Genomic DNA, 18257 nt, shown 5'->3' with positions numbered 1-18257 from the left:
TACTAGTAACAGGTAGCAACACACAACGACACAGACGCAGTACAGAAGACACAGGACAATTAAAGCACATTCCATTCCATTGAAGTAGCTTACTGGGCGCCGAAGTCCTGAGTCCAGTACTTTGCGTACTCGCTACAAGCGCTGTTGGAGGCCACGGCAAACCCCACGTTTGTCACGTCGTCCTTTAGGATGTTGGCTCTGTGTCCTGCCGAATTCCACCAGGATATCATGACGGCCTCGACACTGGTCTGACCGGCAGCGACGTTCTCAGCAGCAACCGACCACTGGTAGCCCTGGTCCTCCATTCGGTCCCAAGGATCGGAGCCGTCCGATCCCTCGTGGGCCATTTTGCACTGCTTTGCCTGGTCCTTCGAGTGGACATGGGCAGCGGCCGTGAGTCGAGCGTTGATAGTCAATGCGCCAAGCCCATACTGAGAACGGTACGAGTTGATGGAGGCAAGCATCTCCGACGTCTCGGCACTTGTCAGTCCGTTATTGTACGACGTAGATCCGGAAGCCTGGGAAGCCTGACCAGCTCGCGATGACTGACCATTCTGGTCGGAGTTTCTATCGACATTCTGGTCTGCGGCTTTTTGGCCAGCCTTTTCATCAACGTTTCGGTCTCCCTTCGGGTTGGCCGAGGCCAACTTAGAGCGCGTGAAGCGGTCGATGACATACCCGCAGCCTCCACCCCAGTGCTTCGTGGGGGTGGCCGTCTTACCGTTTTTAAGCCAGCAAGTACCGCCGTTGAAGTTGTTCCAGGACCAGTGCGTGCACTTCCGGTTGTCTGCGCATGTATCTCCGCACACGTCGGGGATGCCGCGGACGGAGTGGAAGTCGCCGCCGTAGTAGTCGCAGTTGCTCTTCCACATGACGCGACCTTGGCTACCGATCTGGAAAGCAGAGGAAGCGCTCAAAGTCATTGCAGCGGCAGCAGACAGCGCCAATACTTGGGAATGGAGCATTCTTGCGAGGTTCGACGCGAAATGTTTGGTGCCCGACGAATTGGAAAGTGAGATAGAGCGTGAAGTCCCATCCACTAGGGCATTCCGCCGATCCCGTGTTGAGGCCGGGAAGCTGAGCGTCAAAGCTTTGCCAAAAGCGCAACGTTGCTTGGCGGAACAGCTGGCGGCCAGTTGACGCTGCATGTATTACATGTAATACAGGTCTGGAGAGCGAACGCCCTTAATTTCGTTGAGGCCCTGTCACCTCGAGTAATTGAGTACCTGTACAGTAGTGCTGATACATGTATCAACACTGCTGGCAGCTAGGAGTCCTAGCCTTGGACTCTATGGATATAACGCAGGAATCTCATGCAAATTGGAATATACGGTACGGATAGCGAATTCCTGAACACGTTTATCTGAGATTTTGTAAGCAACAAGTTCCCAACCGCCACCGAAATACAGGGCATCGAAACACGAAAGAAATCCGAGTGTTTGTGGCAGTTCGTATCAGTCGAACCATGGTAAAATCTCAGCTTCTACGACTCACCCATTCACTGCTCCGGCTTAATCCGCCATCACTGAGCTTTACCGACGCGTTCTACTCGATGAGTGCGTAGCCTTCCAAGTTAAAGGAGACCGGCCGCTGTCGCCCGTCTTGCTCCCATTGAGGTGACTAAGCTGAACCGGCTGTTGAAGCCACATGCCATCTTCGTCACCGCGATCTTTAGCGAACTTGGATTCAGGTGGCAAACAATAAAGGCATACTTACAATTTGTAAAGGCGGCAACTTTAATTAATACGTCAGGTAGCTGTCCACCAGCTTACTCATCCGTATCTGCGCTACCGATGCTGGCAGATTCTAGAGGGATGAAAGGTTGTTGAGGAAGTTTGTTGCTTCGTCGTGAAGTATCCAAAAAGAACTCCGGTAGAAGAGTGAATGCTATCCATAGCTTGTCAGCTTGTACTTTTAGCACCCTATTCGAAGCGGACAAACGCCGTTCTATTAACTCATTTCACACTTATCACAAGACGATACTCATTTCACTGCACTCACTCAACTACATCGAGAAATTAGTTGGCTTTCCACTGAGCCTTATCCGAGGCGACCAAAGTCCTGCGTCCAATACGCAGCGTAGCTGTCGCAGTTGTTATTCACCACCTTAGCAAAGCCGACGTTCTGTGCGTCTTTGCTTAGCAAGTTGGCTCGGTGACCGGGCGAGTTCCACCACGCGGTCATGACGGACTCAACGGTATTCTGACCCGCTGCCACGTTCTCCGCCACCATTGCGAAGCTGTAGCTCTGCGCCTTGACACGGTCGCCCAGATTTGACCCGTTTGAACCCGAGTGTGTCATGGTACAGTGGCTAGCCTGGTCCTTTGAGTGAAGCGTGGCCGCAATAACTAACCGGTTGTCGATAGTGAGCGCACCCAGACCATTCTGAGCACGATAAGAGTTGATACGGCTAAGCATTTCGCTCATCTCGACGGGGGAGAGACCGCTACTAGAACCAACTTGCGCTTGGATTAGAGCCGTCCCTTGGGCTTGGACTTGCACGACGGAGTTGCGAGACACTACGTAGCCGCAATTCGTCCCCCACTTGGTAGTTTTAGCCGACCGGGGCCCCGTTTTGAACCAGCAAGTGCCGCCGTTGCTGTTGCTCCACGTCCAGTGCGTGCACTTTGAGTCACCTGCGCAGACATCACCGCACACCGGAATAGCCTTCATCCAGCGGTAGTCGTTTCCGCTGAAGTTGCAATTGTTTTCCCACATTACGCGACCTCCACTTCCAAGCTGGAAGGCTGTTGTGCTTGGAACAACGGAGACGGCGACAACAGAAGCGGCAATAATCGCGAAAGTACTGAAACGCGGCATGATTATGAGGTAGAAGGCAAATTGAGAAGTGAGCACTGTCGCTATGGACTTGTGCTCTCGGACTACGACCAGCGCACATACATTCGGATAGCTCGATCAAGCCGATGGTATCCGTCTCCCTTTGAAACATCGGTTAAACATCCACATGTCGCCTTGCTGCTTGGTGGTTTCTACAGCATCGATTGTATGAATAGGCTCTCGGTGGGAAAAGGACATGCACAGATGGAGCATAAGGTTTCGACATGCGACTCATATCGTTCATACTGTCCCTGTTTGGTGGGCAGACAAAAATGTAATGCTATCCAATACCAGATATAAAAGTCCAGCATTTGGTGGTCATAGAGAGCAATATTCTGGCGCTAAGCTTCGCTCATTCTACAGAAGGAAATTGGTTTTTACGTGTTGATGTTTGTCAAGATACTTTCTTCAATCAAAGCAATTCTTGATAGCACGATCCTCATGAGCTGGCCTCTCGCATTGGGCCTACCGGAGCCTACATGACCCAATCGAGAACGGGGCAAGGTATTTTGAATCAATTGTTAGCACCTGCCGTTGTAGCAGCGTATTGTACAAGTAGCCTAACAATAGGTAGTCTTACAATTTGTGGGAGTGAGTCTGTTTTGTGAGTCACAAAACAGCTACAGTAGCAGCTACAGTAGCAAATTATGTGATGATTGCTCGAGTTTGGTCGTCACTCTGAACGACTTCATTTCGTAAGATTTTTTAAACTAAAAACAAACATGCTCGCCTGGAGATTGACGCCATTGTATATATCTTTGAGTTACTCACTACAGCTACACCGCACATATTAACCCTTCACTTACGCACTACATTCAACACCAAATGTTGCTCTTGGTAGATCGTTTTGAATACGACACTTTGGCTTACCACTGAGCCTTTACGACACGAGACGGACATTTACATTAGCCGAGGCGTCCGAAGTCCTGCGTCCAATAGGTTGCATAATTACTGCAACCGCTGTTCACCACCTTTGCGAATCCGACGTTCTCCACGTTCTTTCCGAGGAGGTTGGCACGGTGACCAGGAGAGTTCCACCATGAAGTCATGACTTGCTCCACAGTCGTTTGGCCAGCAGCTACGTTCTCCGCGGCCGTGCTGAAGTCGTAACCTTGTGCCTTGATGCGGTCACCAAGTCTTGAACCATTTGAGCCGGCGTGCGTCATTTTGCAGTTGTTGGCCTGGTCTTGCGAATGAAGAGTGGCGGCGTTTACCAACCGGTTGTCAATTGACAGACCAGGTAGCCCATTCTGTGAGCGGTAGGCGTTGATCCGGCCCAGCATCTCACCCATTTCGGATGCAGACAATCCGCTGCTGGAGGTTTGGCCCTGTGATTGACCTTGGTTTTGATCCTTACTGCGGGAGACCACGTAGCCGCAATTCGTGCCCCACTTGGCAGTTTTGGTTGGTCGAGAGCCCGTCTTGAACCAGCATGTACCGCCGTTGTAGTTATTGCAGGCCCAGTGTGTACACTTCGAGTCGATCGCACAGACATCACCGCACACGTCTGGGGTGGCCCTCATGGATCGATAGTCGCTTCCATAGAAGTCGCAATTGTTTTCCCACATCACGCGGCCACCACTGCCGGTCTGATAGCCCGAAGCAGTGGAGAAGATCGAGGCGCCCACTGCGAGGGCCGAAATAACCACGAAGTTGGAGATTCGAGGCATTATTGATGTGTTGTGTTGAGTAGGACAAGTCAAAATGGAAACTGAATGCTTAATAACACGGATTTCGGCCTACTTCGGTGAAGTGGCAAGTAGCAAACCCTGACGGCCATCAAAGGAAAAGGAGCGATGAAACATCGGGTACACGTCTTGACGTTGAGGTATGTTGTTGTGTTGACTCGTGTTCGCTCGGGTTGATCGTGCAAACATCTTTTTGGTGGCTAAAGGGCCCCCGAAGCGGCTGGGGAATAAGGTGACGGTCGATTGAGCTCCCTCACTCCGTACACTTCGGTGGAGCACGATCATTCAGTAGCTAGGACGAGGAGTGCTGCGAGGGAGCACGACTCTACATTCATGGGTACTTGTTTGAGTTTTCATCAGAGACTTGGATGGAGATAATGAATGGATCGACAGACATGCTTCTTCGCGTGTGTCTGAACCGTTTAAGCTTTGCTAGCGTCGTAAACAACTACCCGTTACTTTTACTTACGTTAGTAGCTGTGTACTTATAGTTTGCTAGCATGTAAATACCTATTAATACAAGTAGTTTTAACATTATTATTAAGAAATGATAATTCACTCCAGCAGTATCTACTGATTGTATCATTAATAGTGTAAGTGTTACATGTGATATCCAAAAGACAACCAGCATTTACAAGTTAGATTCTGGTCAACATTTACCTGACAAATTAAACATGTGGGTCGTGGGCTTAATCTCGATAGCACGACATGTACATGCATAGAGAAGGTCAAGCGTCTCGCCAACAAACAAGACACACTCTTAATTATGCAGCAGAAGATCTATCAGCCAAAAAAAGGGTTCAAGACATCACAGTGATGTATTAATTGTTTTTATTCCCTTCGCCTTGCAAGGACGCCTTAGCTCCTTAACGAAAACTACTCCTAGTGTTTCGTGTGCCCGCGTTCACCGCGGCGTTGGGGCTGCACCAGTCAGTTCGCACCTGTAACAGTCTCGCCTTTGCTACACATGTGCTCTTCAACATCTGCAACTCAACTGGATATCACTTCACGCCGTCCTTTTCCGATCTTGTTAGTGCACTCCACCCCTACTGAACAACCAAGGTTCATATATGTTCCTGTATTTATTCACACCTGCATCGTTACCCCGCCAATCGTCCGAAATCCTGTGTCCAGTAGGTCTTATAGTCGCTGCAAGCTTCATTTGTGGCCACAGCAAAACCGACGTTCTCAACTTTTTCGTTAAGGATATTGGCTTGATGGTCAGGAGAGTTCCACCATGAAGTCATAACGTCTTCAATTGTGGTTTGACCTGCAGCCACATTCTCTGCGGCAACGGAGTATCGGTATCCTTGTGCTTTTACTCGATCCCCCAATTTCTTAATATTTGTACCTGTGTGGGTCATGTTGCAGTGACTCGCCTGGTCCTGCGAATGCAGCAAGGCTGCTACGACTAAACGATGGTCCACGGTCAATACTGCAAGTTCATTCTGAGCACGATACGAGTTGGTTTGCGCCAACATTTCTTCCATGTCGGTAGTAGAAATACCGCTAGTAGTAGCAGGTGTCAAGGTGCGAGAAACCACATAGCCGCAGATAGTATCGTAACTCGTCGCCTTGGAGGAGGGCATGCCCTTCTTGAGCCAGCAGGTTCCGCCGTTGTATTCACTCCACGCCCAATGTGTGCAGACCGCTTCGCTGGCACAAACATCCCCACACACCTCGGAGATGCTGCTATACGAGCGGTAGTCGTTACCAGGGAAGTCGCAGTTGCTTGCCCACACTACTTTCTGGCTACTACCGATCTGGAAGCTTGTTGTGCTCGGAAAGAAGACGGAGATGAGGGCCGCAATAAGCGCGAGTCGCAGCATGCTATTCATCCTCTACGCTGATAATGTGTGGCGAAAGCGAAATGCGTTCTCTTGAGGCAGATTTTGAGCTTCGCATCGAATGATGTGCACAGCTCACATCTATTCCGAATAGAAGCTTCGGTGGACTTATAATTTATGGAACACCTCTGACACGGAGCTGCAGGTTACCACATCGTATTATAACGACCAAGCCTTACCTGGAAAATGCTGCGGTGGTCCATGAAAAAGACAGCTTGAACTTGCATTATGTAGCCATGTACCAGCACCGGTACCTTTCAAATTTATTTCTGTCGATAATCCACCAATCACATTCCAGCGTACGTCAGGCCCGCCCAGTTCGCTAAAACGTGTCACTCGCAACATGGAGCAGATCTACGCGGGCCAAAGTCTCTTTATCACTGGCGGCACGGGCTTCCTGGCCAAAGTATGCTACCTACCACCATTCCACCATCTTCCTCTACCTTTACTTACTCCATTTCCCACTTTTCGCACTGCAGACCGTGATCGAAAAGCTGCTGCGATGCACTCCAAACATCGCCAAGGTAACAACTTCTCTTCATCCTCAGTAACATCTCTTAATTCTCACGCCACAACTGTCACTGCATTGTGTAATCATGTAGATATTTGTATTGATCCGCCCCCGCAAGGGTGTGGCTTCAGCTGAGCGTCTACAGAAGGAAATCATCGACAGTCGCGTCTTCGATCGTCTACGAGCCGAACGACCCAATGACTTTGAAGCTTTTGCAAGAGAAAAGCTACACGCAATTGCAGGAGACATCACGACACCCGATTTGGGTCTCAGTGCAGAAGATGCGCGACTATTAAGAGCCTGTGTGCAGATCTCCATCCACTCAGCAGCTACCGTGCAGTTCGACGAGCCGCTGGAAGTGGCAGTGGAGATGAACTGCGTGGGGTCTCTGAACATTGCAAAGTTCGTGCAAAGCTGTCCAGGAATCCGCTGCCACTTGCACGTGTCTACAGCCTACGTGAACAGTAATCGACGAGATACGAGGATCTCGGAGGAACTGTATCCGCTGGATTTCGATGCTCACGACGCACTGAGGGCAGTGACAACCGCGTCACCCAGTGAATTGGAGCGACTGAGAGTGAACCTCATGGGGACGTATCCCAACACGTACACGCTCACGAAATCCATGACGGAGCATTTACTGGTTAGAGAGATCGCACCCAACTTCCCGTTAATTATTTACCGTCCGACAATTATCGGTGCAAGCTGGAAAGAGCCGATGCCTGGCTGGATCGACCAGATCGCTGCAGCAGGCGCTATCTTCTTAGCTGCAGGTATGGGCGTGCTGACTATGCTGCCGGGTGATCCAAGAAACGTCGCGGACATTGTTCCAGTGGACTTGGCTGTTAACAGCATTCTTCTCTCTATCTGTGCGAAGATACAAGAGCATGAAAGCTCGCGTGTGTCGTCCGAACCGTCTTGTCCGCTGGTTAAGGACGTCGCAGTGAATAAACCGATGGTGGTGCATTGTGGGACGTCAGATCCAAGACAAAACCCGCTACGTTGGCGTATACCGTGTGTACTGGTACCTGAGTATTTCCGCAAGAACCCACCAGCACGTGGACTCTTCCCAGCCAAGTTCTCCATGATCCCAACCCATCAAAGCTTCCAGATCCAATGGTTCCTCACGTACGCGCTACCGTCGTCTGTGTATTCAACTGTTGCGAACAAAAGCGGACATCCAGGACACATTAAAAATGCAGCAAAGCTGTGGCAGCTCACGTGGCGTGCACGAAATCTCGTGGAGTTATTCAAGCCATTCACTGAGAATCAGTGGATCTTCGTTGCAGATGCTGCAGAGAAGACTCTCAGACCGTACGCTACCAAAGATTTTTGGATCGATTCGCACGAGATCGCGTGGGAGCGATACGTACTGAATTACTGCGTCGGGTTGAAGAAATATATGCTGCATGAAGACGTAATCGACGTGGATATCGAAGGAGTGAATCAAACGCAGCTGGCTCTGAGTACGGGGCGGATTCTGGATTGGGATCCGGATCACCACGCGATTTCGTTCCCTGGACTTCTTTCCGACGTGGCGTGGGCGTACACGTCCAGTCGGAAGCCTGGCTACACCAAGTCTGGTCTCCTTGGTCGAGTTATGGGTATCACCGGATGGAAGGAAGGTATGAACCACGAGGCTTCGCACGTCCCAAGGCCGCATGTGGAGTCTGTGGGCGGTCTTCGTAATAGTGTTCTCGAGTCCGACGTCGTCCGTGCAGCTATTAAAGAACGCGCAGTGGCTTACGGCATGGATATCGACGACGTCGAGCGTCAAGCTGCCAGTATACTGAGCACTATGGCTGCACAGCTGGACTACAAGGCTGTGCGTAAGTTGGGATGGCTTTTGCGGAAGGTGTGCCGCAACATGTACGACCAGATCCACGTGGATGAAACGGGACTCACACGTATCCGTGAGCTGCTGGCTGAGCGCCGTGGAAGTGTCGTTCTTGTGCCTACTCATCGGTCCTACGTCGACTTCCTGCTCATGAGCTACGTGTTTTTTGCCTACAATATCCCCGTTCCATACGTCGCAGCTGGGGAAGATTTCCTGCACATGGGAAGTCTTAGTAAACTACTGCGGGAGTCCGGCGCGTACTTCATTCGTCGCTCTTTCTCGGACGATCCGCTCTACTCTGCTGTCTTTCGTGCTTACACGCAGTATCTGGTGTCAAGAGGACACACGATCGAGTTTTTTATTGAAGGCTCACGCAGTCGAAGCGGCAAGCAGTTGCACCCCAAGTTTGGCATCTTGAACACCGTCGTCGACTGCTATCTATCGGAGAAAGTCAAGAACGTGAGTATTGTATCTATGTCAGTACGCTTGAAGACTTACACTGACGGTTGTTTTATCCTGTCAGCTCTACATTGTACCCGTGACTATCGACTACGAGAAGCCGCTAGAAGTGCTGCTACACCAGAATGAACTTCTTGGAGAAGGCAAGATCCGGGAGGTATGTTGTTTTATTGTGTGTGTGTGTTGTTCTGTACTAATATATCTTTGGTGTACAGTCGATCAGTGCGCTGTTCAAAGCCATGCCTATTGTGCGCAAGAAGTTTGGGTCCATTTCAGTGAAATTCGGTGTACCTTTGGACGTCAAACAACACGTGGATGCAGCACTTACACGTGCTGAAGAGCAAGAGATGTTTGTGCCCACGTCAGCTATCGTCGAGGATCTGGGCTATGCTATCACGGACGCGTTGATTGACAATGCGACGTGTGCGATGTCACATGTTGTGGCTGCTATCTTGCTGGTGTATCGTCAAGGCATCTCCAAGCAGGAGCTGGTGCGCCAAGCTGACTGGCTGAGACTAGAGATCCTACGTCGTGGGGGTCGAGTCGTTGGCACTCAAGGTCGCTCGCCTACCGTCGTCGTAGACCGCGCACTTGAGCTGCTTCACGAACTCGTCACTATGCGACGCAAAGATCTCGTCGAACCTGCCATCACCAGTGTAAGTCACTGAGTGTAAATGACAATTGCTGAGTAATTTCTAACTTGTTTGTATTCTGCAGCGTGAGCAATACCCCAACATGATCGGCCTCGGTTACTACCGTAACAAAATTCTACACTGGTTTAACCGCGAAGGTGTCGTGGCTTGTGCGTATCAAGCTCTGGATGCGTTTAACTTGCCGTTTGGGGGTAGCAGCTCACAGTCAGTATCAAGCAACTCGGAATCTGGAGTGGATCGTCAGGAATTACTCGACGGCGCGTTGTTCCTGTACGAGATGCTCACGATGGAGTTCGTTCGCAAAGATGACCCGGAGGCTGATCGCGCACATCTCGTTGAGGCACTAGCACAGCTTGAAACGCGCAATGTTCTCGTTCCTGTGGCTACTTCCTCATCGCGACTGGAGGCAGCAGACGGCGCGATGTTATCGCTGTTGAGTACGCTTATGTGGCCATTTATCGACAGCTACTGGGTCGCTGTTACGAGTCTGTTTGCGTTGCGTCCACACGGTGAAGTTAGCACCGAAGACTTGCTCAAGCGCTTGCAATGGCTCGCAGAGACGATGTATCATGAGAAACTTATAAGTTTCTACGAGTCTTGCTCTCGTGAAACCTTGCAAAACGCCTTGGCATTGCTGGAACGGTGGGGAGTTCTCTCCAGTCGACGTCTTCCAAGCAAGGAGAAGAGCAAGCCCAATGCGAACAAACCAGCAGTGCAACTTTTGAGTTTGTCTTCACAGTACGTGAAGGATGGCGAGCTGGAACAACTTGCCTTGCGTGTTTCTAAGTTCCGTAAACTACCGCCAGGAGTGCAACCTGCCACTACCAGCGAGACCGAAGTGTTGGCTCGCTTGCCTGCACTTTCCCGTATGTAGATAATCAATAGATTGAAGTTATAGATCTCAACGCAATTTTTTATTATTTGCTTTATCGTCAGGCAACTCCATGGAAAATAATGGCAACAACAGCGACGACACAGGTAAATGAAAATGCAATACCGGCCAAGCGACCAATATTTTGCCATTTTGCTTGACGCAAATGTTGCTGAATCGCTTTTGGCAATTTGTCACTTGCTTCGATATTTCCGTCTTCCTGGCAAAAACCCACAAATTCCAGGCGATTTGCACTGAGGAAGCGCCACCAGTAGACGCCTGCAGCTTTGATGATCATCCTCACCGTGAAGCGGTTCGCGACGAAGATGACGACCAGTAGCCACCACGACGCACATGAGAGGTACACAGCCTTTTCAGTTGCACATGCGAGTTTGTGTTGCAGCTTGGCTACAACTTCTTCACGTCCAATTTGCAACATTTCTTCTTCTGGAAAACACGATGTGAATGCGTTGGTTGGCTCTAAAAAAGGAGCTTTTCCACTCAATTCCTCTGCGGTGGAAGTTGGAGTCACAATGTTTGACATGTTGCTTAGTGTGCTTGTCAAGCACTGACTTGAAAGAGACGACTCCTCCACAGGAGTCATCCAATTGCCGCCACTCTGCGCTGTGCAGTCTTGAAGCATTCGAACCAAACTGCTCGTAGTTGTTGCGCAGTCACTGAAATCATCCAGCAGCGCAGACTGGTTCTTCCACACGACAACCGAGTCCAGCTCTAGTGCGGTGTAGTCATTGTGGATCGAATCGTTGATGATGGTGGCGTACTTCTGGATCTCATGAAGTGGATTTCCGACGGTTTTGCTGCTGTTGCCATTGTTCTCAAAAAATGTTCTGGTGATACTTTGAATTGTTGTTGGGGAAGTTATCACATTTGAAGCCTTGCAATGCGCAATATGGTCTTGTTTCCACATGAATAGCCCTCCTGTAACAACTGAAGCAGCGAAGAAGAGCAGCAAAAATGTTACCAGAAATCGCATCAACTCGGATGCCTTTGCCACAAGCGTATAGCACACAGCTGAAAAGCTGTGCTGGCAGAGGAAAACCTCGCAGACGCTTCCGATCGTGTCAACTGTGGTGATGTCTCGTATATCCAGCATCGGCATATCCGAATACGACTCGGTAATTAGCCCAACTGCAAGATCAGCGGCCAACAGAGTGAGACGACCAATATCCACGTAGAAAACCACTTGAGTGATGAAAACACCCAGGTCCACTATTGACGCACGCAGCACAGCAGTGTCGATATCAAATTTGTCTCTACTGTCAGCAGAGGCAGACGACGTTGAGTTGTGCAAACTTTCATCACGTGTCAGCTTCGCATGCTCTTGTTTCAAACTTGAATTGGACGTTCTATCTGGCAATAGATATTTGCGTTGGATCGCGCTTTCCGGTCTCTCGCTTTGACGCTGATTTGCCGTGAGTTCGGCAACAAGTTGGTCTCCGAGTCGTTTCCATGGCGTGAAGCCGTCCCCCACCAACTTGTTGACAGCGTTTTGCCACTGATCGCGCAGGATGTCGAATGACGTGGATATTTCCTGTTGAGTCTGGTTCAAACTCGTCATAACGGCGGTGCTTGTGTTGTTAATCTGTTGTGCCGTCGACTCAGCAACGTAAGCCAGCTCTTTCTGCAGCTGGTTGACCTGTTGGACAGTGGCATTTAGCTGCTTCTCCAGTAACCCCCAAGTCTCGTCGACTGTGTCCATGACGCCTGTAAAACCATCGTGTAATTTAGCTAAAAACTCGAGCGCTTTGTGGAGTGTTCGACCAGCTTTTTGTATGGTTTCTACGCTGGTTGATGACGTTATTGTCAGCGGGTCCGACAATTCCGACGACATTACTTTGCCTAGACGACCAAACCGAGACGCCGACTGCTTTGTGTGGCCACTCCCATCACTATTCGATAGTATTGGTGTCAGTGATTGCAACTCCTTGGAGGCCAAGGAGTTTGTAGCTGCGAGTGTCTTCTCTATCGACGATTTGACCGTGTCGACGGCATTCCACATTTCCAGGAGTTGATTTTTAAAATGAGTTTGCTGCTTGGATACACTATCGTTCGCCGTCGACACAGCTTGGGTCGTCAATAGTGTTCGCACTGAAAGTACTAAAGCCCTTGAGGACGACACAGCTTCGGTTTCCGGCACGTTATCGTAATAACTGTCCGAGAAACAACTTAGAGTCGAATTTTCGTTTGATGTCGTTTCCACCTGCTCTTTTAAAGTCGATAAGAATGATTTGGAACCTGGCAAAACGTTTGTGAACGGTTAGTAAAGATAGAAACTATGACGGTCGGACTTACATGTCATTGTTGCATTCCGCTGGTCGGCAAGTATTTTGTCGTTAGCATCGATGATTTTCTGGACACGTTTGCTGTCGGCTTCAAATTGCATTTTTGAGATGGCCAGGTACTCCAACGAGCTCCGATCTACACACTCCGTCATTGTGTTCAACATGCGGCTCGTAGCAACGTATGTTTCTCTGGCGGCAGTGAGTTCTGCGTGAACTCCAAGCAGGTCAAGAGTCCACGCAGTGACTTTCGTGGAGACGTAGATGCCTCCGATGTAGGTGCAAACAATGAAAAGTATGACGAAGCTGAGGCGCGGGTAGTTGTAAAACCATCGTGTGTGGTCTTGAACTGTGGACGACGTTGGCTCAGGTCCAGCTAGTGGGGCGGAAGGTGACGGCAAACAATTGTAACTTTCTACCTTGCCTTCGCAACTTGATGGCGGAGTTACAATTGCCAGCAACGAACGTTTTGGGTGCACCTTCGAGCTCAGTCGTGGCAACATATCGTACCAACTGAGTCAACTGCAAAATGCACTACAGTTCCATCCAATTGTGGATGCCAAGCGACGACATTTTTCATTGCAAGAGAACCGAATGCGACAACTTTTTTGGGTTGTGAAAGGTTGAGTTAAATCTTTACCCCGTAAAAGCAACTACACTACTGTACAGTGGTTATGAACTTTCAGTCTTGAGTACTCATTAGAAATGGATTAACTAGGTTGTCGTTTCATCAGGAAGACCACTACAGTACGACCTTCAAACGACGCGCATGTCAAATTTTAATCCTTGTACTCATAAGCTAAAATAAATATGCAAATGGTAAAATGGGAGCGCTCAGACATCCAAGGAAAATTATGGCCTCAAGCAGCAAGCCGGGTGGCAACCCGGCCGCTATCAGCAAAACACTGCGAATGTTTAAGGGATAATTTTCTTCATCAACGCGCTCCATAACAAAATGCAACACAAATATAACACACACATGGATGCACATACATACACACACTCCGCCGCGTTGAGAAACACGGCCGAGGCACGTTATAATTTCTTCCTTCGTCTTGGGTGTCGTGGAGAACACAACATGAGTAATCCCCGTCGGGTTAGCTCAAAGCGACGACGACACGACGTCCGCCATGTGCCGCTGAGCCAATTGCATAACTTTTAGTATGACCATCAGTCCTCACGAATCCGCCGAAAGCTCCGGCCCACCGAAGTGAGCCATCTCCGCGTAGCTTCATCGCTGAGGGAGTCTGCGCTTAGACGCTGGCACTCTCTGCCCTGGTGTCCGGGGAATTTCCCCAAGCCGCCTCCAGCTCTAGCACATGGTGCACCAGGATGAAGACCCACTTGACTTCGCAATTCTAAATCGTGTTCTGACGGAGAGATGAAAAGGCCTCAGATGCTGAAGCAGCGCAAACCAATCGTCCACAACAGCTTCTGATTGGTTTATGAATTGTTTTGCATCTAAGATCGACCAATCAAGTTGTGATCGAATTTTCCAGAAGTGGGACTGAACCGCCGAAATCAATGGACCGTGGAGTTGCTGTCCGATCAGCTTCCAGCTCCTGGACAGTTTTGTAAATTCCTAACACGTGGAGCTTGTTGATGAAGAAAATTATCCCTTAAAGATTCGCAGTGTTTTGCTGATGGCGGTCGGGTTGCCACCCGACTTGCCGCTTGAGGCTCCAATTTTCCTTGGATGTCTGAGCGCTCCCAACTATAATACCTGAGCTTGTACAATAGCATTGATCATATAACTACAGTTCAACAGTAGTATTAAAACATGTTGTACTAGTACTTCGTACTACAGAGTAGTAGAATGTTAGACTGTAGTTTCCTAGTACTACTAGTTTTACTACAGTAGTACTTGAGGTTCTGCAGTAGTAGTAGTATAGTACTAATACATGTAACTACCGGTACTTCAATCTTTTTAAAGGGTTAAAAGAGTTGGGAAACTTAAGTACATGTACATGTACTTCAAAATTTGACATTTAATGAAGTATATAAAACTCTTTGTCCCCCAGTTAAAAGAATGATTTGCGCCCGTGTCTCCTTAAATCAAGGCTTGATTACCAGTTCTGCGGTGGAATTCACGTGTCGCGAGATGTCGACGAACATTTCTGGCACGGAATCATCGCTGTGGGCTCGCACCATCTTGTCGCTATCATAGTGCGAACAATCACTGTAAACACTTCGGGCGTCGCGTGATTTAGGTTCAATTCGTTTTAAAGGAGCTATGGGTGGGTGAGCCATACACTGCGTAGCTGCAGACCGCAATGCAGTGTCACCGCTTGCTGGCATTGAGCGCCGTTGGCCCCTACAAGTCTTGGGATGAGTATGCAGAGCATCGCTGAGGACAGCGATTTTAATTCGCGAAGAACCCTGCCTAGTATCTACATATGTTTCAAAACTGAAAGTGCCAACCTCTGTCATCATGGTAAAGGAAGTCTCTAGTTTTGCGCGATAAGAATTTGGGACTCAGCTCATTCACTTCTAGAGGTTTTATTTACACAGATCAATACTCTGATGAATGAACATCTAAATTAAAAACGATCAAACAGGTGGTCAAAACGCGAGGTATCTACGGTTTTCCTTTTAGAATCCTGCCAACCTTTGTCACACCCCCGTAATACTGGTGCTTGGTGTGACGTGGCTTTTTGGTGTGCTTTGTTGTACATACAGTACTGATCTGTTTCGGTAAGCATGTTTTTGTATACAGTGTATACATTACAAAATACTTGACATGTATTTTGTGAGAACCTTAACCATGTTGGTCTTGTATCTAAATGATACAGTAGCATGTAAAACCAGCAGCACTTACTGTCATTTATTGAGTAGCTAGGGTACCCGGCTCCTGTATGATTCTCAGCAAATACAGGAGTATTACTGTCGAAGGACACGGACACACTGTCTCCGTATCGTTTCTCGTTTTTGGCTGAGGTCTTTTCATGTCTCGAAAATCTCGAAAACTGCAAACAAAAATGACCTCGTCATCGGTGTACGGTACAGTCCCTCTCGCTTTGGGCACCTGTTTGATCGTATAAGATTTAAGTGTTTATCCAGAAGCTTTACGATTTGTGTGTTTTAAACCCTTAGCAATAAATGAACCTGCAGGAGACGACTCCATACCCATCCACGCAAAACGGGAGGGACCTCTGTACTTAAATTATTCGGCAAATATGGGTACCGTACTTCGTCGTCAGCGTGTCAAGATCTTCCCCCTCCACTTCGTCATTCCGCATTTTGCGCACTAGAGCTCAGCTCCTTCACCAACTTTCTCCTTTCTATCTTTCCACCATGGCTGACCTCTCGGACATCGGACTTTTCGGCCTGGCCGTTATGGGCCAGAACTTCGCGCTCAACATGGCGTCGCACGGCTTCAAGGTGTCGGTGTGCAACCGCTCGCCTGACAAAGTGGACGCCACTGTGCAGCGCGCCAAGGACGAGGGCAACCTCCCGCTTGTGGGCTTCAAGGACATGAAGGAGTTTGTGGCCTCGCTCGCGCGCCCCCGTAAGGTTGTCATCCTCGTGGTGGCCGGCAAGCCTGTGGACTTGACCATCGCCGCGCTCTCGGAGTTCATGGAGCCTGGTGACATCATCGTGGACGGCGGTAACGAGTGGTTCCCCAACAGTGTTCGTCGTGCCAGCGAGCTGGAGCCCAAGGGCATCCACTTCGTGGGCATGGGCGTGTCTGGCGGTGAGGAGGGCGCCCGCAACGGCCCTTCGCTTATGCCTGGTGGCCCCAAGGAGGCCTTCGACGCTCTCGAGCCCATTATCACCAAGTGTGCCGCCCAGGTGGACGACGGTGCCTGCACTACGTACCTTGGCCCCATCGGTTCGGGCAACTACGTTAAGATGGTCCACAACGGCATCGAGTACGGTGACATGCAGCTGATCGCCGAGGCTTACGACATCCTCAAGATCGCTGGTGGCCTCACGAACGATGAGCTGGCCAGCGTCTTTGACGAGTGGAACAAGGGCGAGCTCGAGTCGTTCCTCATTGAGATCACGGCTCAGATTTTCGCCAAAAAGGACGATCTGACGGACGATGGCTACGTCGTTGACAAGATCCTAGACAAGACTGGCATGAAGGGCACTGGTCGCTGGACCGTGCAGGAGGCTGCTGAGCGCTCCATCGCCGCCCCCACCATCACTGCGTCTCTGGACGCTCGTTACCTAAGCGCCCGCAAGGACGAGCGCGTGTTCGCCTCCAAGATTCTGTCGGGTCCGTCTGAGATCCCTGCTGTGGACAAGCAGCAGCTCATCGACGACGTGCGTCAGGCTCTGTACGCCTCCAAGATCTGCTCGTACGCTCAGGGCCTGAACCTCATCCGTGAGGCTGGTGTCCAAATGGGCTGGAACGTTGACTTGGGTGAGTGTGCTCGCATCTGGAAGGGCGGCTGCATCATCCGTGCCAAGTTCTTGGACCGTATCAAGTCGGCTTACACTAAGGACGCGTCATTGATCTCGCTGCTGGTGGATCCGGACTTCGCCGCCGAGCTGCAGGCTCGCCAGTATTCGTGGCGTCGCGTGGTGTCCCTGGCTGTGGCTAGTGGCATCCCTGCGCCCTCGTTCTCGGGCTCGCTCAACTACTACGACACGTTCCGTCGTGAGCGTCTGCCCGCCAACCTGACTCAGGCCCAGCGTGACTTCTTCGGCGGCCACACCTATGAGCGCACGGACCGTGAGGGTCTGTACCACTGCGCCTGGTCCGCCGCTCACCACAGCATTGGTGACGTCTCGGAGCGTATCCGTGGCAACCTGTAAGCGTCTCTAGAGACGCGAACAGAGGAAAAAGTACGGTAGTTATCTGTGCGGCTCCACAAAAGCTGCCATTTGCAGGCCCCATGAGTTTGATATGATCAGAATGCCAGCCTAGTCTTTTTAACAATCTTCTTCTCACTTTTGCTTTGGTGCTCTCTTCGCTTGTAGCTGTCGTCTTACCTAATGTTTGAGATGCAAGGCATGCTACAATACTTCTACGTACATGCAGTACTATAACTAAAAGGTCGACTGTGCCGCGAAGGCTCCGCGGGCCGCGGCGCGGCGGTCATGAACCAGAAGTGGGCAGGTGAGCCTGACTGAAAGGATCATTCCGTTCAACGTTCTGTTTGAAGTTGACTTCTAAGTAATCAATTCAAAAATGAATCGTGCTCGGTGGATGCGGATGTGTTGAAGCAATAGATCGCACCTGATTTCCCCTTGACACTTCCTCATCCGCGTGCAAGCAGCGAGAAGATTAGTTTTATCTCTGTC

General features: G+C 50.0%; 7 protein-coding genes across 7 annotated transcripts; 2 read left to right on the top strand and 5 right to left on the bottom strand.

The window, feature by feature from the left end:
- Positions 1–89: 89 nt before the first annotated feature.
- On the bottom strand, positions 90–1148 carry PITG_10038 (SCP-like extracellular protein; the record flags this gene model as incomplete). The annotated part of the gene is made up of 1 exon (XM_002902528.1): positions 90–1148. The coding sequence occupies one exon, from the start codon at positions 1146–1148 to the stop codon at positions 90–92; it is 1059 nt and encodes a 352-aa protein (XP_002902574.1).
- An 892-nt stretch (positions 1149–2040) lies between these two features.
- PITG_10037 (SCP-like extracellular protein) lies at positions 2041–2820 on the bottom strand (the record flags this gene model as incomplete). The annotated part of the gene is made up of 1 exon (XM_002902527.1): positions 2041–2820. One exon carries the CDS (start codon positions 2818–2820, stop codon positions 2041–2043), a length of 780 nt encoding a protein of 259 aa, XP_002902573.1.
- Positions 2821–3743: 923 nt separating this feature from the next.
- On the bottom strand, positions 3744–4508 carry PITG_10036 (SCP-like extracellular protein; the record flags this gene model as incomplete). Its single annotated transcript, XM_002902526.1, has 1 exon — positions 3744–4508. The coding sequence occupies one exon, from the start codon at positions 4506–4508 to the stop codon at positions 3744–3746; it is 765 nt and encodes a 254-aa protein (XP_002902572.1).
- Positions 4509–5626: 1118 nt separating this feature from the next.
- PITG_10035 (SCP-like extracellular protein) lies at positions 5627–6381 on the bottom strand (the record flags this gene model as incomplete). The annotated part of the gene is made up of 1 exon (XM_002902525.1): positions 5627–6381. The coding sequence occupies one exon, from the start codon at positions 6353–6355 to the stop codon at positions 5627–5629; it is 729 nt and encodes a 242-aa protein (XP_002902571.1).
- A 335-nt stretch (positions 6382–6716) lies between these two features.
- Positions 6717–10707, top strand: PITG_10034 (fatty acyl-CoA reductase, putative; the record flags this gene model as incomplete). The annotated part of the gene is made up of 6 exons (XM_002902524.1): positions 6717–6779; positions 6853–6897; positions 6976–9180; positions 9245–9337; positions 9396–9836; positions 9898–10707. The coding sequence occupies 6 exons, from the start codon at positions 6717–6719 to the stop codon at positions 10705–10707; spliced, it is 3657 nt and encodes a 1218-aa protein (XP_002902570.1).
- A 58-nt stretch (positions 10708–10765) lies between these two features.
- PITG_10033 (uncharacterized protein) lies at positions 10766–13507 on the bottom strand (the record flags this gene model as incomplete). Its single annotated transcript, XM_002902523.1, has 2 exons — positions 10766–12960; positions 13018–13507. 2 exons carry the CDS (start codon positions 13505–13507, stop codon positions 10766–10768), a joined length of 2685 nt encoding a protein of 894 aa, XP_002902569.1.
- Positions 13508–16246: 2739 nt separating this feature from the next.
- PITG_10032 (6-phosphogluconate dehydrogenase) lies at positions 16247–17907 on the top strand (the record flags this gene model as incomplete). Its single annotated transcript, XM_002902522.1, has 1 exon — positions 16247–17907. The coding sequence occupies one exon, from the start codon at positions 16299–16301 to the stop codon at positions 17766–17768; it is 1470 nt and encodes a 489-aa protein (XP_002902568.1).
- Positions 17908–18257: the final 350 nt, after the last annotated feature.

This window comes from Phytophthora infestans, genomic scaffold (assembly GCF_000142945.1).
Source record: "Phytophthora infestans T30-4 supercont1.17 genomic scaffold, whole genome shotgun sequence".
NCBI lineage: Eukaryota > Oomycota > Peronosporomycetes > Peronosporales > Peronosporaceae > Phytophthora > Phytophthora infestans.
Note: the sequence above shows the minus strand (reverse complement) of the source record. Positions and strands in the feature narration are given on the sequence as shown.